The sequence below is a fragment of the Leptonotus elevatus genome, chromosome 5 (genome assembly GCF_054856555.1).
Source record: "Leptonotus elevatus isolate MCC_2025b chromosome 5, RoL_Lele_1.0, whole genome shotgun sequence".
Lineage (NCBI taxonomy): Eukaryota > Metazoa > Chordata > Actinopteri > Syngnathiformes > Syngnathidae > Leptonotus > Leptonotus elevatus.
Window position 1 is genome coordinate 17,297,094 of NC_141243.1, and position 25,599 is coordinate 17,322,692.

At 40.3% G+C, this 25,599-nt stretch overlaps 1 protein-coding gene across 1 annotated transcript; it reads left to right on the forward strand.

Moving 5' to 3' along the window:
• Positions 1-608: 608 nt before the first annotated feature.
• Positions 609-25,414, forward strand: LOC147173977 (dynein axonemal heavy chain 10-like). The gene is made up of 77 exons (XM_086076936.1): positions 609-834; positions 924-1,012; positions 1,105-1,207; positions 1,279-1,394; positions 1,483-1,693; positions 2,594-2,982; positions 3,060-3,250; positions 3,323-3,521; positions 3,622-3,816; positions 3,917-4,087; positions 4,929-5,105; positions 5,217-5,375; positions 5,472-5,641; positions 5,710-5,861; positions 5,948-6,112; positions 6,190-6,397; positions 6,484-6,640; positions 6,740-7,216; positions 7,296-7,454; positions 7,547-7,663; positions 7,778-7,880; positions 7,972-8,150; positions 8,233-8,444; positions 9,062-9,218; positions 9,303-9,536; positions 9,630-9,752; positions 9,824-10,057; positions 10,160-10,383; positions 10,457-10,726; positions 10,822-11,005; positions 11,075-11,209; positions 11,328-11,480; positions 11,585-11,773; positions 11,871-12,017; positions 12,835-13,026; positions 13,120-13,238; positions 13,311-13,469; positions 13,608-13,743; positions 13,816-13,938; positions 14,011-14,142; positions 14,256-14,472; positions 14,579-14,698; positions 14,791-14,936; positions 15,017-15,169; positions 15,270-15,530; positions 15,611-15,783; positions 15,879-15,972; positions 16,084-16,251; positions 16,336-16,524; positions 16,967-17,138; positions 17,243-17,446; positions 17,527-17,607; positions 18,242-18,439; positions 18,509-18,670; positions 18,777-18,951; positions 19,076-19,257; positions 19,376-19,512; positions 19,580-19,797; positions 19,877-20,098; positions 20,186-20,333; positions 20,452-20,731; positions 20,818-21,047; positions 21,149-21,422; positions 21,675-21,779; positions 21,856-22,010; positions 22,095-22,249; positions 22,353-22,533; positions 22,791-22,991; positions 23,096-23,305; positions 23,378-23,473; positions 23,554-23,725; positions 23,813-23,944; positions 24,031-24,242; positions 24,387-24,554; positions 24,630-24,810; positions 24,904-25,049; positions 25,126-25,414. The coding sequence occupies exons 1-77, from the start codon at positions 609-611 to the stop codon at positions 25,270-25,272; spliced, it is 13,701 nt and encodes a 4,566-aa protein (XP_085933062.1). The 3' UTR covers positions 25,273-25,414.
• The last annotated feature ends 185 nt before the right edge of the window (positions 25,415-25,599 follow it).

Consider the following 25,599-nt stretch of genomic DNA (forward strand, 5'->3'; position numbering starts at 1 on the left):
AACTGACTTCATCCGAGAGGCGGGGTCTATGCTCAAAGAAAAAATAAATAATTCGATTTTCTTTAGGGTGTGTGTGTGTGTGTGTGTGTGTGTGTGTGTGTGTGTGTGTGTGTGTGTGTGTATATATATATATATATATATATATATATATATATATACACTACTGTAGATCTCGTTGAATCTCATTAGACAGCACGTGTGCCATTAGTCAAATGAGAGTTAGAAAAAATAAATAATTCGATTTTCTTTAGGGTGTGTGTGTGTGTGTGTATATATATATATATATATATATATATATATATATATATATATATATATATATATATATATATATATATATACTACTGTAGATCTCGTTGAATCTCATTAGACAGCACGTGTGCCATTAGTCAAATGAGAGTTTAGATTACTGTATTTTGTTCAGTGCTGTTATTGTAATGTAATGTGTTTTTGTGACACTTGAATTCACCAATGCTTTTACGACCGCTCGCCTTTCTCTTGTCTTGAAGCAGGAAGCCCCCTCAGTTTGTTGGTTGCTGGGACGACGCGTAAATGGCACTCCACTCCTTGCGCGCAAACAAACTTGGCAAACATTTTGAATTTCAATAATGGCCCACGACGATTTACGCGTGGAATGGATACGACAGCGAGTTCGCGTTTGCTTCAATTTACCAGACAACAAATGTTTCGACGTACTTCTGAGTCGGAGAGATGGAAAAGAGGAGGAGGAACTTATTCGCTACTTAAATGTCGTTTCTGAAGGCAACACTGTATCGTGCCTTCTGTTTATGAAAACTGTCCGAGAGGAGGAGCTTGAAGTTAAAATTCCACGAGGTGAGTTCCATATTTATTTCATTCGTTATTATACTTATTTCAATGTTATCTAAAGTACTCTAAATAAACTATTGCACCATTAACACCAGAAAAGAGCAGCTCCAGTGCCTCTTTGGATCATGAGGTAGAATCAGAGATACAAAGAGGAAACAAGACCCCTGAACAACCTCTCAATCACGTGAGATTAAAAAAAAAAGTGTTTAGTAAATGTGAATGTTTATTCGAGATTTTACTGGAGAACAAATAATAAGTAAACTATTGTGTTTTCAGATGATTCAACTAGTTTATCACACTGAGCTTCACATGGCAATAAACCGAGTCCCAGAGAGATTTGCCAAATCTCGAGTTGTGTATTTCCTCAGGACCGCAAAGAGTAAGGCCAGTATCAAGTTATTACAATTCTGTTGGGAAAACTAATGCATTGTTATTTGTGTTTCACTTCAGAGACCATTGAAGAACCACTTGATATAATTGAAGCCAATAAGCTGATGCCCAAGTTCTTAGAGACAGGTTGGCATAATGGACACAACCTGCAAACTCTGCAGAAAAAACTTGTACATGTAAGTGAGCTTAACACTCACAACAGTCAACAAGACAATATGAACTTGTAACAAACCTACTTACAACTTAGGTTGTGTACTGTTTTAGATCTATATTCCTTTAATGGCTGCCCATCAGCTGAAGAAAACTAAGACTTGCTGTCAAACTGAGGCAGGTTCTCCTCGTGAAGAATTCAGTGGTGGTCAGGAGACTCCAACCAAGCCAAGTGACCAAGCACCCATTCGTAATGAGTTACTCAACAGTACGCACAAGTTTTTGGCCTTGGTCAACTCAACTATTCAACAACTTCAAGCTCAAGGTTTGTTTCTCACAAACAGTATGCTAATTTGTGACTTTATTTTTTTTTCTGACTGATAAATCTGTTCCAAAGGGGCCATTTTCAGGCATAATTAGCAACACTTTACTGCTCAATCTCTTCATTGTCCTCAAATTGACATATATTGACCTTTTTGACACGCATGCACTCCATGGTTACATGGCGTTTTGAATTAATTTTCTAAACTACCGGTATTTATTTTTCACAGTCAGAATGTTAAATAAATAAAAAAAACATCAATCAGTGAAAACAGTCATTTGTTGCACATATTTGGATTAATTTGAGATTTTAAGAAATCATCTTACATTGTAAATTAAAAGAGCAGCGTAGTAAAAGAATAAAGTACAACATTTTGATACAGAATGGACTGTACCATTCACATCTTGCTAACTCAAACAGGAAAATGGGAAAATACATTTTTCATGAACTTCTACATAATTGAATGAGGTCTTCCTTGACCCATGCCACCCCTCAATAAAGTTTCATGGAAAAACATTCTCATTCCTCTTCGAAGTACTTTTTAGTACTAATAGTAGGAGTGAGGACCGGATATTTTCAAAAAGAAAAGAGTTCACTGTGGTTAGTTAGTTATGAAAATTGGAACTAAATTAAAGAGAGATGCCTTTTCATTTCCATGCACTCCTGAGTTGTCCTTGGGCAATGCACCAGACCTTCAAATGCATGTATAACTCTATAAAAGTGAATTTTCCCAGAGGGATCATTATAGGATTTGTCATTCTTTCTCAAAAAGATTACGAAGATGCTTCAGAAAGAAGAATATGTAATTATATTATTACATCATGTCATTGTTAAGTAACTTCTTTTGACCAATGACTGAAAAGTGTCTGTTTTGATTAAACAAATTACATTTTTTTATTGCAGATGACATTGTACTGACCGTCCCTGACCTGGATCTGAAACCCGATGTCAGTGACCTGCTGACCAATTCAGCAGTAGTAGAGAAGTTGGAGCAGTGTGTGATGAACTGGCAGACTCAGCTGACTGTTGTTATTGAGGAGCAAGAAAAAAAGACGCCACAGACACCCAGCCCGATGGCAGAAATTGCTTATTGGCAGGAACGTGTCTCCATTCTGAGTGCTCTGAGAATGAAGCTTAATCAACCTGTGGTAAGGAAAATTCTAGTGGTGCTTACCAAAGCAAAAGCAGGCGTGATTCCCACTATGGAGGCTACAGAAGCTAAACTTGTTCAATACTGCTTGGAGGCAGATGAAAATGTACGCTTCCTCCAAACATTGGAAAGGCATTTCAAGGTAAGCTATATATGAATTTGATCAACATTTGGGGAAATATTAATGTCTTTCATCCGAACCAGATGTTTTTCTCTTAGAATCTGGCCACAGGAGCAAACTTTAGTGTGCTTCTGGAGACCATCCCATCTCTAATGAACAGCCTCCAAATTGTGTGGTTGATATCCTGCTACTATAACAAGAATGAACGCATGGTCCCTTTAATGGAGCGCATTGTCTGGCAACTGTCTGAGCGTGTGGCTCAAGTCATTGATGTCCATGTACTGTTCAAGTAGGTAGATTTTAGTTAGACATTTTTTGCCAATTACTTTGTCATGAAAGTCAGATTGTGTTTCTTGGATAGAGATGAAAGAAAGGTGGCAAAATCGAAGGTGGATGATGCCAAGCAAGTTCTGGAATTGTGGAAGTCATCCTACTTTGAAGTGCGTGCTGAAATTGAACAAGGAGGAATTGGTAAACGCTGGGAATTCGATAGGAGGAGGCTCTTTGAGAAAACGGATTACATGGCTTCCATCTGCCAGGACTTGTCCAATGTTTTGCAGGTCAGTCTTCTTATTTGTCCACACCACATTGTCAACTGTTGTTTGTGGAGTGAACATGTGACAACAGCTCAATATTTATTATTTGTGGTGGTTAATGCAGAATTTGGATGAGTATTTCAACATCTTCAGCCCAGAATTAAAAAGCGTGACTTTGGACCCAAAACGTTTTGATGAGATGCTGGTCAAAGTAGAAAACCTAATCTCGCCTTTTGAGGAGGCAACTTTTGATCCTTTCAATATCTGCAAGATGAGCAGCTGGAAAATCATCATGCAAAACTTCAACAGTAGTGTTTATGTAAGTTTAGAATTCAAAGGCGTTGTCAACATAGGCAGTCATTGTTCATGTGTATTAATGTTGCTGTTCTGTTCTATACCTTGTATTTGTGTTTGATCAGGCCATTGAGAGGGAGGTCATTACCTTCATTGACAAGTCTTTCAAGTCACTGCGCTCTTCAACTGCTGCTTTTGGAATGCTTGTGAAATACAAAAACATTCACTCAAGACAAGCCATCAACAATCATTTGATGAAAAAGACTAATGACCTTCTGGCTCAGTATTGCAAAGAGGTTTGTTAAAGATCACTGTCATTGCATTTGTTTAAGTAATTATACTTAAAACATTGTAAGCAGGGAAAATCATTAGACTTTTATATTTTTCAGTATATTGTATCAAAGCGGAAATCAACCCAAAAATATTTTTTTACAATAGTGTGTTGTATTCTACGGAAGCGCAGAGCTGTCAATGTGGAGTAAACATTTTTGGCTGGCGCACGTTCAAACATACTCGCAAATATGTTTAAACATACTCGCAAATACGTTCCAACATGCTCTGAGTACGTTTGAACGTACTCAGAGCTCAGGTAATGACCAATCATGGATCATTTGTTTTCTGAGTTTGGCCATGTGACATTCGCAAGCTGAGCCGTGAGCAACTGTGATGTCATTTTTTAGTCGCAGGTGTCAGTCCACACCAATTGACAAAATGGCCGCCCCCTGAGATGAATAAAAACAGGTGGATTCCGCTGCTTAACTCATATTCCACAAACACAATATTAATCAGAATTCTATGTTTAGAATAGTGGGGGCACTTACAGTACGACATATTATTGTAAAGAAAATTTTGGGGTCCGCTTAAAGGGGTCTTATACTCCATACTCCTAGAACACCCTCTACAAGACTCCCTGAGGGACACGGTTCAACATCTTCTCTAAGTCCACAAAGCAAATGTACACTGATTGGGTTAACTTCCATGCTAGAGATGCTCCACTGCTCTTCGGCCGAAAACCACACTCCTCCTGAAGCTATGATTAAATTTCCCAACAGATCCTCGTATACAGCACCCCGGATAGAACTTAACCAGTGAGATGTGATCCCTGTATTAATCATATGTCAATTAACTCTTCTATAGGTGGACAGTGTAAATGAAATATTTGAGGAAAATAAGAACAAACCAAAAATAAACAAGAATGAGCCCCCCGTGGCAGGCAGCATCAGGTGGACACATACCCTTTTCCACCATGTAAAAGAAGGAATGCTTCCTCTTCTGACAATGCCAGATTTATTGGAGAGTGAAATGGGTAAATTGGTGAGTTATTCTATTTTTGCGCAGCTGTATCGACATATTCATATGTTTAGACAGAATTGAAGAATTATTCTAAACTCTCATGTTAGTTACTCTTGGGATATATTTTTTTAGGCAAAAAACAAATACTTGGAAATAGCAAAAAAAATGAATGCATATGCCGTTAAGAAATATAAGTCATGGGTGTCTGATACTGAACTCAACTTGCCATTGTTACTGAAGACACCCATCTTGGCCATCATTGTGAATGAAAGCCAAAACCAGAGTGAGCTGGTATGTATCATTGTTACTTGATCACCTCACAACAAGTGGAGAAAATCATCACATTTTCGAATTTCATTGTTTTTTATCTTGAAATTTCTCATTAAGGTCATCCCAGCCAAGTCTGAAATCAGTTCACAAAAGGACAGGCGATACTGTGCAAACTTTCCACCAAAGATTATGACAATAATTTCCGAGACAAAAAACTTGATTTCAATGTCCTTCTCTGTACCTGAGGTTGCTCAAAACGTGACACTACAGGAGCTCAACTTCACAAGGTAGTGATACAGTGACAAGAACGCTTTAAAAAACACAATTTAACATCGACATTTCACATTGGATTTAGATACAGAGATGATCTACACAAGCTCGTCAGCCGCTACAACTCCGCAGTTGACAGTTTGAGTGACGCAAAAATCGCCATGTTGTCTGAAGTCATCAAAAGAGTTGAAACACTGTTGTTATCAGGATGCAAAAGACTGAACTGGAATTCCTTGGGTATGGTACAAAAAACTATGATGTCTAGTTATGGAGAAAAAAAAATAGCGGTGGAATGAGAGTAATGTCGATATGTTTAACTTTAGCAATTGCAGATTTCATCAACGAGGCCAATCAGGAGATCTCAAAGTTTGAGTCAATTGTCAGTCAAATAGAGAACAATGAACTTGATATCGAAGCCAAGTTGCAATCGATAATGACAGCAGACCTCCTGAAATGCCCTTCTCCAGATAAGACAGACCTTTTACCAAGTACTTTAACAAAAATGTTAACATTTTTAATTAAATGTCATTTATCACAGTAATAACAATTGTATATTTTTTTTCAGGTGTCAGAGAATTTTGTGATTGTATTGATAAAGACCAGGTCAAGACATTACATTTGTTGAAAAGCAAATACACTGACATTGGACCTGTCATCACAAAAGTGGAACATTTGATTATGGAAACAAGCACTGGCAAGTCTAACTGTATGTCAAGTTATTATGCATTCTGGGAACGCAAGGTACACAATTCCCTCATAAACATGGTTCTGAGGTAAATGTCCTGTAAGCAGTAACAATTATTGGCCATCACATAAGGTTCTTCTGTACTACAAGCATTGTGTTGATTGCCACATTCAGGAACATCAAGGCTTTCAATGCCGTGCTGATGGGGAGCGACCCTCTTTTCCGTATTGATGCCATCCTCTCTGCCCCCAAGATTTTGTTGCAGCCTAAAATAGACGAAATCTACCAGTTACTTGTACAGCGCATCAGAGATTGTGTGGAGAGCACCAAAGTAGGACTATTATCTCCTCTTCTGTGAGCCAATGCACAATTTAAGATGAATTTGTGCATCGGTGTATGAATTCTGTCCACCTCCATGTTTGTGTTCCAGGAATTTGTGCGTTGGATGAATGGAACCTGCATTGAGTGCCCACCACAACACGTAGATGGTGACGACTTTGTGACTTTTAGCTTCTTTGAGGACGTGTGTCAACATCCTCAAATCAATGAAAGCGCCCTTGCAGTGTCCCATAACATTCAGCAGTTGCTGCTTTCTGTAGACCAGGACCTTAACCACTGGAAACAATACCAGGCTCTGTGGGAAAGGGACAAAGACACAGTCAGTGAAAGGTTTGCAGCTAAAAACCCATCATGTGCTATGTACGACAAGAGGCTGCAGTTCTATGCCCATATACACCAAAAGGTGCTTCTGGAACCTTTGTTTAAGAATGTACACATTGTCCAATTAAACCTGGAGCCCCTGTGCAGGACTGTGCAAGAGATGGCAGAGTCCTGGACCAGTTCATTGGGGAGTTTACTCAACAAATCAGCCAAAGAGGAACTCTTCAACTTAAAAGATGAACTCATGGTAACGTGCATGTGTGCGTGTCTAAATAAGACTTACAACAACTTATTTAAACTACTTTAATTATCCTTTGTTTCCACAGCAACTTTCTGAGAAGCTGAAGCAAACTCCTGACACATTTGAGAACTTGAAGAATGTCCTTGGGACCGTCTCAAACATCAGAGACATGTCTCTTAATGTGGAGTTGTGTATCACAGACATTCAGGAAAAATACAGAACACTGGCTATGTACAAAGTGGAGGTATTGTAATTTTAGTTCATTGTTTTGTTAAATAACCCATTCTCTCAATATTTTACGGAGCTATTTGATTTTGATGTATTTATTATGTGTAGGTTGAAAAAGATGAATTGGAACTGAAAGAAAATATCAACCAGATTTGGAGAGACCTTTTTGCAAAATCCAGACAAGTGGATCTGAGTCTGACAGATACAAAGATATCATTCAAAGAGGTGAGAACTCTAGAACGTTAGTACATATCCCATCACATAAAACAACAACAATAACTAACAGTAGAGATGTACCGCTACTATTCTATCTTTCTCTATCACTTGTTTTACACAAAGACTACCAAGAGGATGTCAGAAGACTTTCAAGAGGAGTTGTCTATCTTTTTTGAAAGCTTTAACATGCACGGTCCTGGAGCTGTTGGAAATGATTTAGATAAAGGTATTTAGTCTTTTGAAATCTGTAACCGGCACCCTTTTTTAGGATTATTATGCAATGGCAGTGAATTGATCTATCTCATTTGTCCTTGTAGGACTCTCAATAATGGAATCATATGAAGCAGAGCTTGCCAAGATGGTGGATGGACGGCAGGAGCTAGCTAATGCTAAAAAGCTATTGGACCTTCCAGTCATCGCATATCCAGAGATTGTCACCATACAAAAAGACATGAATGGCTTCAGGCAGACATATGACATCTACCGTAATCTAAAAGTCAGGTTTAAATTGTCATTGATAACACACTAGTACTACTTCTGTAAACATCTGATGACCTGATCCTGATATTGTTTCTCAGGTTGCGAAGACCAAGTGGTCTCACACCTTGTGGGTGGACTTAGATATCCACGTGCTTCAGGGAGGTGTTGAATGCTTTGTCCAAGATTTGAGGAAGTTGCCCAAAGATGTGCGAGCCCAGCCTGTGGCCTGCTTTGTCGAAGACAGGATGAAGGAATTCAGAGATTCTCTTCCTCTTCTGCTGGACCTGAAGAATGAAGCCCTCAGAGAAAGGTCACTTTCACTGCTCTGACTACTTAATTCTGCTATATGTTATTCATCATGTGGCCAGTAATTACATTGAATACTTCCATCCACTAATTTCCTGTCACTTATCCCAAATAACGCCAAAGTGGCGGCCTCCTTCTGGGATCCCACACTCATAAAATTCATACAAGAGGATTCATTAGAGATTTTGATTTTCAAAATTGCCAAGGATATGGGCAAAACTCAATCCAATATCTACTGTTGGAAGTTCATTGGCCATTCCTTTTAACGCCAAATAATACAACTCATATAACTGTGGCAGTTATCGCTAGCTAGCTCATGCTGTGTAAACTTGAGCTTCCGCTTCCTGATTATTACCCCCCACCCCCTGCTGATGGTGATCAGGTTACAGTTCTGCCCCTCACTTCAACTGAGTTCCGAAAACATACACCTGTAGATCTGCTCATACATAACCAAGGTCAATCATTGAGATCAAGGTTTTCTGGTAGTAAATACGCTTGTAAACCACCAATTGAACCAATAACAAAGCAAAAAGAAAACATACAGGTTTGATTATTGAGAATACAATATGTTTTTTATACCATACTGCGCTCTGAGTTTTCAGTGTGCCATTGTCCCAACAGACACTGGAAGGAACTGATGAAAAGGACTGGCACAAGCTTTGAGATGAACACAAGCAGCTTCACTCTGGAGAGCATGTTTGCCATGGATCTTCATAAATATGCTGACGTCATCGATGACATTGTCACTTCAGCTGTAAAAGAGCTTGGCATTGAGAAGGTAAGCCCTTCTCTTGATAAATGAGCCTGAATTCAAAGTACATTTTGAAACAAATATGTAAGAATGTCTGTGTGTGCCTCTTAGGGTGTGAAGGAGGTGGTGGAGACCTGGGAAAACATGAAATTCATTGTACAACCCTACAGTAAAGGCACCCAGCAACAGTGTTCTGTCTTAGGTGCAGTGGATGAGATCCTGTCCAATGTGGACAATGATGCCATGAATTTGCAGAGCATGGCAGGGAGCCGTTTTGTTGGGCCGTTCCTAAACACCATACAACAATGGGAGAAAGACTTGTCTCTTATCAGTGAGACTATCGAGGTTGGACCATAGGGGGGGTTGACCCACATTGGGTCTTCAACGCTTGAGCTGAATTTGAACATGCAAAATAAATAGAAAACATCTTTTGCACAGGTTTGGTTGCTGGTGCAACGGAAATGGATGTACTTGGAAAGCATATTCATTGGCGGTGATATTTCCTCACAGCTACCTGAGGAAGCCAAGAAATTTGACATGATTGACAAAAAGTTCAAAGATGTGAGTATTGTCCAAACATTGATATAATTCACAAGTGAACTGTAAATTATATAATATGAATTATTGTGTAGATAATGGATGAAGCACAAAGCAACCCAAACATAAAGCACTGTTGCCTGGCCCCTAACCGGCTAACAGACCTGCAGACCCTCAGTGAGAACCTAGAAAGGTGCCAGAAAAGTCTCAATGACTACCTAGATTCTAAACGGGATGCATTCCCACGCTTCTTCTTCATCTCTGATGATGAACTGCTCAGCATTTTGGGGAGTAGCCACCATGATTGTGTGCAGGAACATATGATAAAGGTAAGAGGGTAAAGATATTATCATCAAACCTGCCTGGCTGTTCTCTGTCAAGGTATGTGAAATATGTGAAACATGTTTATCTGTTGCACCTTATTCCACAAGATGTACGATAACATCGCATCCCTCCGGTTTGACCCGGAGAGCAGTGGGGAGACATCAGCAGGAGCTATGGTGTCTGCTGAGGGGGAAGTGATGGACTTTCAAAAGCCCGTGCAAGTCAAAGGAAGAGTGGAAGAATGGATGACAGGAGTCTTACATGAGATGAGGAGAAGCAATCGACTCATCACTAAGGAAGCAATCTTTCGCTACTGTGAAGACAGAAGCAGGTGTGTGTAAATTGGAACCTTGTTTATCTCCATGAGTAAAAATGTTTTGACCATGAATCTCCTTGTCGCTCAGGGTGGACTGGATGTTGCTGTTCCAGGGCATGGTGGTACTGGCCGCAAATCAAGTGTGGTGGACATGGGAGGTGGAGGATGTTTTTAACAACTTAAAAAAAGGAGATCAACATGCTCTAAAGCACTATGCGAATAAAATGCATCAGCAGATCGATGAGTTAGTGTCACGCATAATGCAGCCGATGAAGAAGAATGACAGACGGAAGATCAACACTGTCCTTATCATAGATGTCCATGCAAGAGACATTGTCGACAGCTTTCTCTTCAACAGGTACAGCTTTCATAATTTTAGAGTTCTGCTTGTCAATCATGTAACTAATACAGTATGTGTGAGGGCGAACTTGAGTCTTGTTATTCTCTCTGCAGTATAACAGATGCTAAAGAGTTTGCGTGGGAAAGCCAATTAAGATTCTACTGGGTCCAAGAAGAACACAATGTTGTTGTACGCCAGTGCAGTGCATCTTTTTTTTATGGCTACGAATACATGGGGCTGAATGGTCGATTGGTTATAACTCCTCTGACAGACCGGATCTACCTCACGATCACACAGGTGCGTAGACATTTACAACACTTTGAACTAGCGAACACTTGTTGATGTGGGCATGTATTTGCTGTGAAGGCTCTCTCCATGTTCCTGGGTGGTGCTCCTGCTGGACCAGCTGGTACTGGAAAGACAGAGTCCACCAAAGATCTGGCCAAAGCTTTGGGCCTGCTCTGTGTGGTTACCAACTGTGGTGAAGGCATGGACTACAAGGCAAGATGCTTTCATGCACAATAAGTGGAGACGAACAAATGACATTCCATGGATCCAATTCTCTCAATTTACAGAGATAATGTTTTGTGTTTTCTGAACCATTATCTTCCTTGTGCAGGCTGTGGGGAAAATCCTCTCTGGCCTGGCCCAATGTGGAGCCTGGGGCTGCTTTGACGAATTCAACCGTATTGATGCCTCAGTCCTTTCAGTTATCTCTTCCCAAATCCAAACCATCCGCAATGCTCTCATTCTCCACCTTAAAATATTCAATGTACATACATTGCTACATTATTATACAGGATCATTTTTATTTTGTAGGATTTTTCCCTTACTACGTTCTTTTGCTAACTACCATCGTGTCATTTTGGACGTCAGTTTGAAGGTCACGAGATTACCCTGGATAGCCGAATTGGGATCTTCATCACCATGAATCCAGGCTATGCTGGACGCACGGAGCTGCCCGAATCAGTCAAAGCTCTCTTCAGGCCAGTGGTGGTGATTGTGCCCGACTTTCAACAAATTTGTGAGATCATGCTCTTTTCTGAGGGATTCCTAATGGCCAAGGTAAGTATATTAATTTTACCCATATAACCATACTATAACTTTGCACATCGAAGCATTTAATTACACATTTGCTTCTCTCCTCTTTTGTTTCGTTCAGGTCCTTGCAAAAAAGATGACTGTTCTCTATAAGTTGGCTCGAGAGCAGCTGTCCAAGCAGTCTCATTATGACTTTGGCCTGCGAGCTTTGAAATCTGTCCTCGTGATGGCAGGAGAACTGAAGAGAGGCTCACCAGACATCACTGAGGTCAAATCGTCGTGTTTCATCATGAAAAATAATTTATTGATAACACACTAATTAAATCTGAAGAATGTGTATCTTGAATGACAGCCTTGTCCAGTAGTGTGAGAATATGTGAATTAGAGCTACAGTACAGTAAATAAATTACTGCATTTACCCTAATACCAGCCATTATTCAAGTCCTTTTCGGGCACCCTAACCGAATATTTATACAACTAAAAACTTAAAAATTTGATGAATTGATGGAGTATGACCAACTTAAAATATTGTATAAAGCCCATCAAGAAATTTTACCAATTAACATGTAAATCAGATTTTAAAAATGGGGAGTACAAATTAAGTGCAACGGATATTATTTCAGACCTAAACACAGAACAAAACAAAAAGAAAATATGTATTTCAAATCAAGATGTCAGCTTGTACAACAATCTGGATTGCAATCTGTATTTTTTTAAATGTATAAAAGCACAAAATCATGCTCTAGAATTAATTTGTAAAATTGTTTTGTTGAAAATGTCTTGACTGTTTGCGGTCATTCATTTTGTGTTGATCAGGTGCAGACATCACAAGTTTTACTTCTTTCTGTCCTCCCTTCATTTATTTTTTAAAGAGGGAAATTAATAAATAAATAAATAAAAAACATTATAATTAAACCCACAGCTTTAAAATTGTATAATAAGAGGATTGCATAAGATAACTTCATTCAGTTTTCCTTCCTCTGTCATATCATGATATATTATCAGCAGTTTTAATGCAGTGGTCACTGTTAGGTCAAACAAAAGATAAGCATTTTAATACGACAACAACTTTTTTGTTGTTGCAGGATGTGGTTTTGATGCGAGCCTTGCGGGACATGAATCTGCCAAAATTTGTATTTGAGGATGTGCCTCTGTTCCTTGGGCTAATCTCAGACCTGTTTCCTGGACTCGAATGTCCTCGTGTTCACTATCCCAGCTTCATTGATGCTGTAAAAGAGGTTCTGCAAGAGAACAAATACACCTTGCTGCCTATCCAGGTGTGTTGTGTTATTCATACTGTCATATTATTCAGCAAAAAATACTGTACATTTTAGTCGAGTCTTCTATTGCCACACACTTTGTGCTTTCAGGTGGATAAAGTGGTACAGATGTATGAAACAATGATGACACGACACACAACTATGATAGTGGGCCCAACAGGTGGAGGGAAATCAGTTGTAATCAGCACATTATGTCAAGCTCAAACCAAGTCAGTGTTTTTTCAGATAAAGTCATTTTAAACTGCTTATATGTGTGACTGTCATTAATCCCTCACACCCAGATTGGGATTACATACCAAACTTTATCCTGTGAACCCCAAGGCTGTGAGTGTCATTGAACTGTATGGTATTCTGGACCCTGACACTCGAGACTGGACTGATGGGATCTTATCCAACATCTTCCGTGACATCAACAGGCCTACTGACAAACAAGAAAGGAGGTAAAACTAGAACATTGGATGGACATTAGGGAATGCAGTACATCACATGAAATGGCACATCTAACGTACCAGTACTACTATAAGTGTTGATCTGAATGATATTTTAATTTAGTGCACTATAAACCTATGAACTCACAGATATATCCTGTTTGATGGCGATGTGGATGCTCTGTGGGTTGAGAACATGAATTCGGTAATGGACGACAACAAGCTCCTTACTCTGGCTAATGGAGAACGAATTCGTTTACAAGGTCACTGTGCCATGCTGTTTGAGGTTTGTATGAATTTATTGCAGTCATGAGCTACATACATGAGTTATATGTTAATAATGTTTTAATAATTACAGGTTGGTGATCTGCAGTATGCTTCCCCTGCGACCGTCTCCCGCTGTGGAATGGTTTATGTGGACCCCAAAAATCTGCGTTACACCCCATACTGGCAGAAGTGGTTGACAAACAGACCCGTCAAAGTATGTGTTGGAATTGTTGTCACACACTTTCTGACACTTGGACTTTTCCGTGACCTGTTTGTAATTCCATAGGAACAACAAGTGCTGGACAAACTGTTTGAAAAATATGTGCACAGATTAATTGACATGATTGTGGAAGGGATTGTTGACGGGAAACAGGGAGAGAAACTCAAGACTGTTGTTCCTCAAACTGATCTGAATATGGTAGGATGGTGTCCTTTCTGAATATTTGCAAGAATGTCTTGAAAATGAAAGTTAGCATCATCCCGGATCCAGACAGCTGATGATGATTCAAATTGTGTTGGTGTTATGTTCAGGTGTCCCAGCTCTGCATGACCTTGGATGCCTTACTTGAAACTGAGAATGAAAGTGCTGCAGTTCTGGAGTGTTACTTCCTGGAAGCTCTCTTCTTCTCTCTTGGTGCCACGTTGTTGGACAATGGAAGGGACAAATTTGATGATTTAATCAAAAGACTTTGTGGCTTAATCACTATAAGTGATGACAAAACATTGGCTGGACCTGGTGAGATTCCAGGTATAAGAAGCTGATGATGCTTTTTTAAATTAAACTAACAAGTTAACAAGTAAACTACGATGGGATTTTTGCATGGATTCATTTGTCATTTGTGTCACTTATTCAGGGTACCTTCCCACTCTCTTTGAATTCCATTTTGATGGAACACAGCAGAAATGGGTTCCCTGGAGTTATCTGGTCACCAAATACATTCATAACCATGAAATGAAATTTGCTGATATTCTGGGTAAGACCGATTTGTATCATTTACTGTATCAAAGTGATTTTAACCAACCAACCAAGCATCTTCTTGCTTATATTTCAAATGGTTGGCCGTAGTGCCAACTGTGGACACCACAAAAATTAGCTGGATCCTGGAACAGATGGTGAAGATAAAGAGGTCTGTTCTTTTGGTTGGAGACCCCGGAACCTCTAAAACAGCAACCGTTCATAACTTTCTGAAGAACCAAAATGGAGAAAGTAGTGTGAGTTCACCATCCAGACATTGCAACGTTTACTTATGACTGCCCAAATTGATTTGCATGTTGTTGATATTTTCCACCAGATTACTTTGACTATCAACCTTTCATCCCGGACGACATCAATGGACCTGCAGAAAAATTTAGAGGCCAATATAGAGAAAAGGACCAAAGACATATATGGTCCTCCAGTAGGCAAAAGATTGTTGGTCTTTATAGATGACATGAATATGCCAAAGGTATCTACAGCACACTGAGACTTTGATACATTTTTCTTCAACTATTATCAGTTTGGATCAAATGATTCTGTTATGTAGCTGTATTTTTATTCCTATGCAGGTAGACAGCTATGGCACACAGCAACCAATTGCACTGCTGAAGCTCTTATTGGACAGAGGTGGCATTTATGACCGAGGCAAGGAGCTCACCTACAAAACCCTCAAGGACCTTGGCTTCATTGCTGCCATGGGGAAGGCAGGAGGTGGAAGAAATGAGATGGATCCCCGCTTCATTTCACTCTTCAGTGTCTTCAATATCTCTTTCCCTGCTGTCGAGTCTCTCCACCTGATCTATGCCTCCATTATTAAAGGCCACACCAAAGTAAATATATTTTCATAAAGGCCATTGCTGGTATCAATGCACCTCATGTCATGTGTAATTCATTTGATTGACTATTTTAGCACTTTGAGGATGCGGTACAGAAGGTTTGTGATAAAGTCACCGCCTGCACTCTGGAACTGTACAACAGCCTTGTCAAAGAACTGCCACCAACTCCAGCAAAGTTCCATTACATCTTTAACTTGCGAGACTTATCGAGGGTCTACAATGGCCTGACCCTTACTCAGCCTGACAGGTCCCATCAAGTCAATTAATTATTTTTGACAAATGTTACATTGTGCTTTCTGTGTATGTACTTAATATTTGCTTTACCTCATTTCACCACAGCAGATATTCGACTATCTCTATGTTTGTACGGGTTTGGCGAAACGAATGTCTGAGGGTTTTCCACGATAGACTCATTGATGAAAAAGACAAACATTTGGTATATACTGTACTCAGTTTGTTCATTATAATAATATGAGATATACAGTATAGTTATATATTTTTTCATTTGTTAGCTGATCACACTTTTGTTGTTGTTTTTTATCTTCAGGTTCAGGGCCTTATAAGGAACTTAGTTGAAGTGCATTTCAAGGCAAACAAGGAGGATGTTATGAGAGACCCAGTTCTTTTTGGAGACTACAGGGCAGCCCTGAGTGAGACAGAACCAAGAATATATGAAGACTTGCTGGATTATGAAGCTTGTAAAGCACTATTTCAGGTATCATGATGTTTTTCTCAATTAAGTGTTGTTTTTGGTTAGAAAATGACCAGAAGTCATAGAGACCAATGTTGTATTCTGCAGGAGATTCTAGAGGAATACAATGATAGAATATCAAAGATGAATCTGGTGCTGTTCTATGATGCCCTGGAACATCTGACCCGCGTGCACCGAATCGTTCGCATCGATCGTGGTCATGCTCTGCTCGTGGGTGTGGGAGGCTCAGGCAAGCAGTCCATCACCAAGCTTGCTGCCTTTGCTGCTGACTGTGAGGTTGTAAAAAAAAAATAAAAAATACAAATACATGTTAAATTAAAATGTGTAAGATGTTAGTAAAAACAGAATACAATGATTTGCATATCTTTTTCAGCAATGTTCCTTAATGAACAATTGCAAGGAATTTAGGGATTTCATCATCTACGCTCTATAATACCAAGACATTCAGAGAATCTGGAGAAACCTCAAACCAAAAATCAACATTTACATGTTGGTACACTTGGTACACTTTTCCTGGCTTCAAATTCAAAATGAGTGAATATTTGCAAAAAACAAAAACTATCTTGTTTACTGTATGTAGTGTATTCAATTGAATATAGGTTTAAAACGATTTGCAAATCATTGTATTCTATTTTTATTTACGTTTTACACAATTTCCCAGCTTTATTGGAATTGCAGTTCTAATAGCATATTTTTGTTGTTGTTAATGATTTCTCAGGTGTTTGAAATAACACTCAGCAGAGGATATTGCGAGTCCACCTTTCATGAAGACTTGAAAAAAATGTATTTGAAGCTTGGCATCGAAAATAAGAAGACTGTGTTTCTCTTTACCGATGCTCATGTTGCTGAGGAAGGTTTTTTGGAACTCATAAACAACATGCTTACATCAGGTTGGACAAACACTAAGTCTTAATGTCCTTGTTCCACCTAAATTTTGTTTCCTATGATTGAAAGTAGTGACGTGTTGTCTTGTGATCTTGCTGTTTTCTGATAGGTATTGTTCCCGCACTATTTCCTGATGATGAGAAAGAGTCCATTCTCAACCAGCTTCGTGACGAGGCCCTCAACATGGGATCAGGTCCTTCTAAAGACAGTGTGTGGCAGTATTTTGTCAATAAAAGTGCCAGCAACCTACACATTGTTTTAGGCATGTCTCCTGTGGGAGATACACTGAGAACACGCTGTAGAAACTTTCCAGGTAAAATTCACAAATGGGAGTTTTATTTATTTATTTGTTTTTATTTTACTTATAATTAGATTTGCCCCCTTTTCCCCCAGGACTGATGAACAACACTGTGATAGACTGGTTCTTACCGTGGCCTCCTCAGGCATTGCGTGCTGTAGCAGAGTTTTTCCTAGGTTTGTAGTGCACATATTCTTTTGGAATCAAAAATCTAACATGCTTAAAGTGCTTTTTATGCCATTCAGTTTTATCTCAATCCAACCACTGACATCATTTACAGACAAAATCTGTTTCAGAAATTAATCATTAGGCTTATGCTGTTTTTGTTTATTGTCCTAATTTGTCAATTGGATTTACAGGAAATATTTTTGAGATCATCAACTGTTATATTACCTTCTGTACAAATAGTGTTTTATTATTATTTATCATATATTTTTTTAATGAAAACCCTCACACTGGTGGCTGTAACTTTTTTTTTTAAATACAATTACCGATACTCAAAACACAGTCGTATTACAAAAGTTAAAAAGTTGATGTTTGGAGATAGACTGCCGTCCACAAAGATCTTCTTTTTAAGGATTCTCAATAGAGTCCCAGGGATGCTGGTGGCCTTGCCATGACTTTTTCTCATTTTATACCAATAGTAGCTAAAGCTCCAATGGCACTGGATGACACATTGTCTTGAGACTTAGAGAAAAATGAAAACAATTTTATTGGAAAGGCACAGCTCCTCTTCTTATACTACATCAGGGATTGGTCCATTATAATACAGTATTGCAGCTGTAATGCTGTGCTTTGTCAATTGTACAGGTGAAAGTGAGATGATTCCAAAGGAACACGCGCTAGCTGTTATCGAGCATGTCTGCATGGTCCACAAATCTGTTGGCAACTACAGCTCACTGTTCCAGCAAAAACTTAGACGATCTAACTATGTCACCCCAAAGAACTACTTGGACTTCATTAACACATATTCTAGCCTCCTGCAGGAAAAAGACCAGTATATTCTTGGTAAGAATATGGAAATTATTGTAATAATTCAATTTCACAGTGAAACGTTGACAAGTTTATGGGTTTCAGCGCAGTGCAAACACCTCGAGGGGGGGTTGGATAAGCTGAAGGAAGCTAGTCTCCAACTGGATGAGCTGAACATCAAACTGGCAGAGCAGAAGGTGGTTCTTGCTAAAAAGTCAACAGCCTGTGAGACCATGCTGTTAGAGATTGCCTCAAACACCACTGTGGGTCAGTGAAAACCTGATAAACTATTATTAAGGGTTGAAAAACAGCATACTACTGTACTTACTGTTAGTTTCCAAAACACTTGGTAAATGCAGAATTCCCCTTTTAGTTGAGGACAAAAAGACGCTGGCAGAAGACAAAGCCAAAGAAATTGAAGAGCAAAACAAAGTGATTGCTGTTGAAAAATTAGAGGCAGAAACCTCCTTGGCTGAAGCTCTGCCAGCATTAGAAGCAGCTCGCATTGCCTTACAAGACCTTGATAAATCCGATGTCACTGAGATCAGGTAAACTCTCAACATAACTTGTTGTCCAAATAAACAATTAATCATCATTTTAAAACATAAACGAATGTTTCCCCATCCGTCTATCTGCAGTTTTTTTTTTTTTTTTTGCTGTTCCTTCATTTAGATCATTTGCAAAGCCACCCAAACAGGTGCAGGTGGTGTGTGAGTGTATCCTGGTGCTGTGTAAAAAAAAGGAAATTAGCTGGCAAGCTGCTAAGGCAATGATGTCAGATCCTGGCTTTCTGCGTTCATTGATGGAGATGGACTGTGATGCTATCGGTGCCAACCAGGTCAAGACTGTCAGGGGTAGGTCAATTTCCTGATCAATTAGGCTGCAATAATATATAAAAAAATATATTCTTGTATATAATGGCAAACGTATGCTGTCTGCTGCAGTGATTTCCTTGAGCGCTCTGCTTCATAGGCTTCCTGAAGAACCTTGGGACCAGCCTTGAAGAAATGCAAGCCATCAGCAAAGCGGGTTCAGGAATGTTCAAATTTGTGGAGGCTGTCGTTGGATACTGTGAAGTTGCCAGAGAGATAAAGCCCAAAAGGGACAAAGTAAGGTCCAGTAAGTAAAGAGAATTATGTTCACAGAAAGAACAGTAACGTAACTTGTATTTTGCAGGTGGCCCGTCTCGAAAGAAATTTCTTTCAGAGTAAAAAGGAGCTGGAGCTCATTCAAAGTGAGCTCAGTGATATCCAGAGAGAGCTGATGGTTTTCAGAGACAAATATCAAACTGCTATTGGTGAGAAACAAAAACTACAAGAAGAGGCTGAGCTCATGGAGAGAAGACTGATAGCTGCTGACAAACTTATTTCAGGTTTGAGCTCTGAGAATGTCAGGTAAGATGGCCATGAAAACACTAAATGGCATGTCATAGGAGATGCATTTTTTAAAATTATTTCTTCTTTCTGTTTCCAGGTGGACGCAAGATTTAGAGGAGTTGAAGCAGCGACGTGTGAGTCTCCTTGGAGACTGCCTACTCGCTGCCGCCTTCCTGAGCTACGAGGGAGCCTTCAGTTGGGACTTCAGGAATGAGATGGTGTACCAAACGTGGGTTGACAATGTAAAGGAGAAAGGAATCCCCTTGAGCCAGCCTTTTAAAGTGGACAATTTACTAACAGATGAGGTTGAAATCAGCAGGTGAGAAGTGAACTACCTGTATATGTTACTGTCTTTATTTTGGCTGGGCATCAACTGACCTCCAAGAAATTTGTCTTTGGGTTACAGATGGGTGTCCGAGGGCTTGCCTCCAGATGACCTGTCGGTTCAGAATGGAATCCTCACAACAAGAGGCAGCCGTTTCCCCATGTGTATCGACCCTCAACAGCAAGCCCTCAACTGGATTAAGAAGAAGGAGGCAAGCAATAACCTCAAGGTATAAAAAGTCCTGTATTGTTACGTGTGTTGTATTGTTGCTGTTTTTCAGAATAGCTACTTTGCACAGAATCAGAGAAAACAAAAATGATGACAGTCCAACTTCCTTTTGTCTACAGATTTCCTCTTTCAATGATCCAGACTTCCTGAAACATCTTGAGATGGCCATTAAATATGGATTCCCGTTCCTATTCCAAGATGTAGATGAGTACATTGACCCTGTGATTGACAATGTCCTGGAGAAGAATTTGAAAGGAGCAGAAGGCAGGCAGGTTGTCATGCTAGGTGACAAAGAGGTGGACTTTGATCCCAACTTCAGACTTTACCTCAACACCAAACTGGGGAACCCCAAATTTTCTCCTTCTGTGTTTGGAAAAGCTATGGTTATCAATTATACTGGTAAGACCATTTGGTTTGATAACCACCATTTTCGTATGCATTCTGTTCTTGGCCAAGTCTTGTTTTATCCATCACGTTACATATAGTGACCCTTAAAGGCCTGGAGGACCAGTTGCTCAGCGTTATAATGGGCTTTGAGAAGAAGGAGCTGGAAGAGCAGCGTGAGTTTTTAATCCAAGAGACGAGCGACAATAAGAAACTGTTAAAGAACCTTGGTGATACCCTGCTAAGGGAGCTGGCCATGTCCACGGGCAACATGTTGGATAACACAGAGCTGGTCTACACCTTGGAGGAAACAAAGTCAAAATCCAGTGAGGTCAGTTTGACAAACAACAAGTATGGGTGGATTATTGTTTTTTTTTATGTCAATCTTCAAATTGGTCATCATATTTGACTTTCTGATTATGTGATCATCAGGTATTTGAGAAACTTAAATTAGCTGTGAAAACATCAGTGGACATTGATGTGCTCCGAAACGGGTACCGACCAGCTGCCAAGCGCGGGGCTATTTTATTCTTTGCACTGACAGAAATGGCTCTGGTAAACAGCATGTACCAGTATTCTCTCGCCTCTTATCTGGAAGTGTTTGACTTTTCTCTGCACAAGTCTCCACCAAATTCTATTCTGCCGACAAGACTGGATAACATCATGAGTACTCTGACATACAATGTGTATAATTATGGCTGCACAGGTAAGGTACATCTCTGTAACATTTATTTATTTTATTTATTTATTTTTTATTTCACACTATCATCAGACATCAGTAGTGGCAAATCCAGGTCCAGAAAGTAAAAACCTTGCCACCGTTTGGCTTTAGCTCCATGTGGTAGCTAACTAGCTAGTTGGGCTAGCTCCCCAAAGCCAAAGCCAAACTGTGGCAGGGTTTTTACTTCCTGGATTTGGATTTGCAACCTCTGTCAGAGATGCATCTGTTTACTCGCAGGTCTGTTTGAGAAACACAAGCTTCTCTTCTCATTCAACATGACTATCAAGATTGAACAGGCAGAAGGCCGAGTACCCCAGGAGGAACTGGAGTTTTTCATCAAAGGTGATATGGCTTAGGGGTTATATTACATTACGGTGAGCCTTAGCACTCACAGCAAGCGGTCTTTCACTTATGCTAGGTAATCTGTCCCTGGAAAAGACCTCGCGCCAAAAGACTTGTAATTGGCTTCCTGATTCTAGCTGGGAAGATGTGGTGAAACTAGCTGAGCTGTTTCCTGGCCAGTTTGATTCTTTGCCTGATGATGTTTGTAGAAATTCATCAGAGTGGCAATCAGTAAGTAGTGGCTACTTTATGACATAAATCACCAGCTGTCTTTTACTCTTTTAATCGACTGACTGTCTTTGTGTTTCTTTACAGTGGTATGATCTCGATGCACCAGAACAGGCTCCGCTGCCAACGAAATATGATGAGAGGCTGACAGACTTTCAGAAGCTGCTCCTGCTGCGCTGTTTCCGTGTTGATAGAGTCTACAGGGCCATCACCGACTATGTTACTATCACCATGGGCGAGAGGTGACTTTCTGTTTTATTTATTCAAGCAATTCAACACTAATGTATTTTTGCTAATTGCATAACATGCTTCTTGGTCAAATATTTTTCATATCTTTCTTCACAGATACGTTCAACCTCCTGTGATCAGTTTTGATGTTATTTATGAACAGAGCACCCAGTATTCCCCCATAGTCTTTATCCTGAGCCCTGGTTCTGACCCTGGCGCTGACCTGATGAAACTGGCTGACAGGACTGGCTTTGGGAGCAAATTCAAGTTCCTTGCTATGGGCCAAGGGCAGGAAAAGGTACCATGGATTTATTTTCTATTCCTTGTATCACTCTCAGGGGGACTTATCATAATGCATATGACATGGCTGAGGGGTAGGATAGCCATCTCACAAGTGCTAAACATATTATGATATCTTATGGTTGGACATCTTTTGGACTTGTCATGAATATGATTATTTTTCATTCTTAGCAATAACTGAATAACAATTTAAAACTTGAGATGTAAAAAAAGGCATGTGAAGAGTAATGCTTTTTTCCCCACGCCTTCTTCCAGGTTGCATTGCACCTTCTGGAACTGGCAGCATCTCGTGGTCAGTGGTTGATGCTACAAAACTGCCACCTGCTGGTGAAATGGCTGAAAGATTTGGAGAAGTGCATCGAGAGGGTCAATAAGCCTCACCCCAACTATCGCCTTTGGTTAACCACCAACCCTATTGATGACTTTCCCATTGGCATTCTTCAAAAGTCTCTTAAGGTGGAATGACCAATTATCTTCACATTTAGCTGTTTTTGAAACTTGGCTAAATGTTCCTTTCCCACACCTTACATGGATGGTTCCACGCCTGCAATGTCCTGCAGGTTGTCACCGAGGCGCCAAATGGTCTCAAACTCAACATGAGAGCCACCTACTCTAAAATCACCCATGAGACTATGACTGGATGCCCGCACTTTGCCTTCCGCAGCCTGGTCTATGTGCTGGCTTTCTTCCATGCCATAGTGCAAGAGAGGCGCAAGTATGGAAAAATTGGATGGAATGTCCCCTATGACTTTAGCGAATCAGACTTCTTGGTAAGTGGTACAACTTTTCGGACCATTCTGGACTGGGTTGAGTTACATCAATGCTGCAAATGTACTCAACAGGTGTGTTTGGAGATCTTGAACACCTACCTGACCAAAGCTCACGACCAAAAAGAGAGCAACATTCCCTGGGGGAGTATCAAGTACCTTGTAGGCGAGGTTAGACAAAGCTTAAATACATCATTCCTTATATAAAATAAAAAAAATCTGCTGTGAATTCAAATGCACACATTTCACAGGTGATGTATGGTGGACGAGTCATCGATAGTTTTGACCGCAGGATCCTGAATGTCTACATGGATGAGTACTTTGGAGATTTCCTCTTTTACGACTTTTGCCGGTTTCACTTCTTCAAAAACAACGATGTAGACTACAAAGTTCCGGGAAATGGACCCAAGACAGTATATATTGGTCTGTTATTATTCGCATTGATCTACATGACCTTACTTTAAATAGTTCAGCCGTCAACAGTCACGACTTTTCACCGGCTGGTTACAGATGAGATTGAGTCTCTGCCATTGGCAAACACCCCCGAGGTGATGGGTCTTCATTCCAATGCAGAGATCGGATACTACACACAAGCAGCTAAAGAGATGTGGTTGCATCTAATAGACCTGCAACCACAGACAGGTGTGATGGAGCAGTTATCTTCCATTTGCCTCAATTGTGTTATATGTGGCACTTTGTCACATAACAACCGCTCACCTCTGCTTCAGGTGAGTCTGGTGGAAGCATCAGCAGGGATGAGTACATCACTCAGGTGGCCCAGGACATTCAGAACAAGTTGCCCGCAATATTTGACCTGGATGTTATCCGCAAGAAGTATGGCACTGAGATCTCCCCGACATCAGTGGTGCTCCTTCAAGAACTGGAGCGCTTCAACAAGCTCATTGCCCGCATGAAGCGGTCTCTGGCTGAGCTGCAGAGGGTGAGAGGCAGGGACACACTGTTCTGTCTTTTTGGATCTTTCACAGACCTGTGTTGGTTTTCTGATGTGTGTGTGTGTGTGTGTGTGTGTGTGTGTGTGTGTGTGTGTGTGTGTGTGTGTGTGTGTGTGTGTGTGTGTGTGTAGGCCTTGGCTGGGGAGGTCGGCATGAGCAGTGAGCTGGATGAAGTGGCACGGGCCCTTTTCAATGGTCAGATCCCTGCTATTTGGAAGAGTTTGGCACCTGACACACTCAAGTCCCTGGGCAACTGGATGATTCATTTCAAGAGGCGATTTGAGCAGTATAAGGCATGGGTGAGGAATGTCATACTTCACATAATGTACATTTGTGTATATTACATAATCATTTACAGTTTTGTTTATCAAAAGGTCGATAAAGCAGAACCAAAGGTCATGTGGTTATCAGGACTCCACATCCCAGAATCCTACCTGACTGCCCTAGTTCAAACTGCATGCAGAAGAAATGGTTGGCCTCTGGATCTCTCCACACTTTACACTGAGGTGACCCGCTACCGCGAAGAGGGTGAAGTCACTGACAGACCTGCACAGGGTAATGAGCTAAAAAACAAACAAACAAAAACTTTTGGATCGAGTGTCACTTGTTAAACTGTCGAGGCTCGTTCACATGAGTCTTTTCTTGCAGGCTTCTTTGTGTCTGGTCTGTACCTGGAAGGAGCCGACTGGGACGTGGATATTGGCTGCCTGGTGAAGAGTAAACCAAAAGTTCTTGCGGCTCAGCTGCCCATCCTTAAAGTCATCCCCACTGAGACCCAACGCCTCAGGTTACAGGTGTGGACCACAATCCATGTTGTGTGTCAACTATTTTATTGTATTCCCACCTATGTTTGTATGCTTTTCTCCACAGAATACATTACGGACACCAGTGTACACTACATCATTACGAAGGAATGCAATGGGTGTGGGTTTGGTTTTTGAGGCTGACCTGTTCACCACAGAGCATCTCTCCCACTGGGTGCTCCAGGGTGTCTGTTTATCCCTCAATGCTGATTAAAAACTATTGTTATTATGATTATGATGATTATTATTATTACAAACCAGGCCTGTTGATGTAACAGAGGGACTTCTTTCTACATTCACTCAGTGGCTACATTGTTTGATACACCTGTATTAATGACATCCAATTAAAAATAAAAACGTTCTGCCCACAAAACAACAATTGACATTTGTGATTGACATTGTCAACTTTAAAAGGTGTACATAAAGAATTAAAACTTAATTGTTTTAGTAACTTGTAGACAATGTCGAGCTTTACTGGTTTAGTTGGACTGTAGGTCTATCCACCTGCGCACTCCGCCCGCCAGGCGGCAGTAGGTGATTG

Coding starts and splice junctions, on each gene's coding strand:
- LOC147173977 (XM_086076936.1), top strand. CDS start 609: ATGGCCCACGACGATTTACGCGTGGAATGGATACGACAGCGAGTTCGC. Junction 7,664..7,777: donor CAAAGATATCATTCAAAGAG/GTGAGAACTCTA, acceptor TTTTACACAAAG/ACTACCAAGAGGATGTCAGA. Junction 16,252..16,335: donor CTTGTAAAGCACTATTTCAG/GTATCATGATGT, acceptor TGTATTCTGCAG/GAGATTCTAGAGGAATACAA.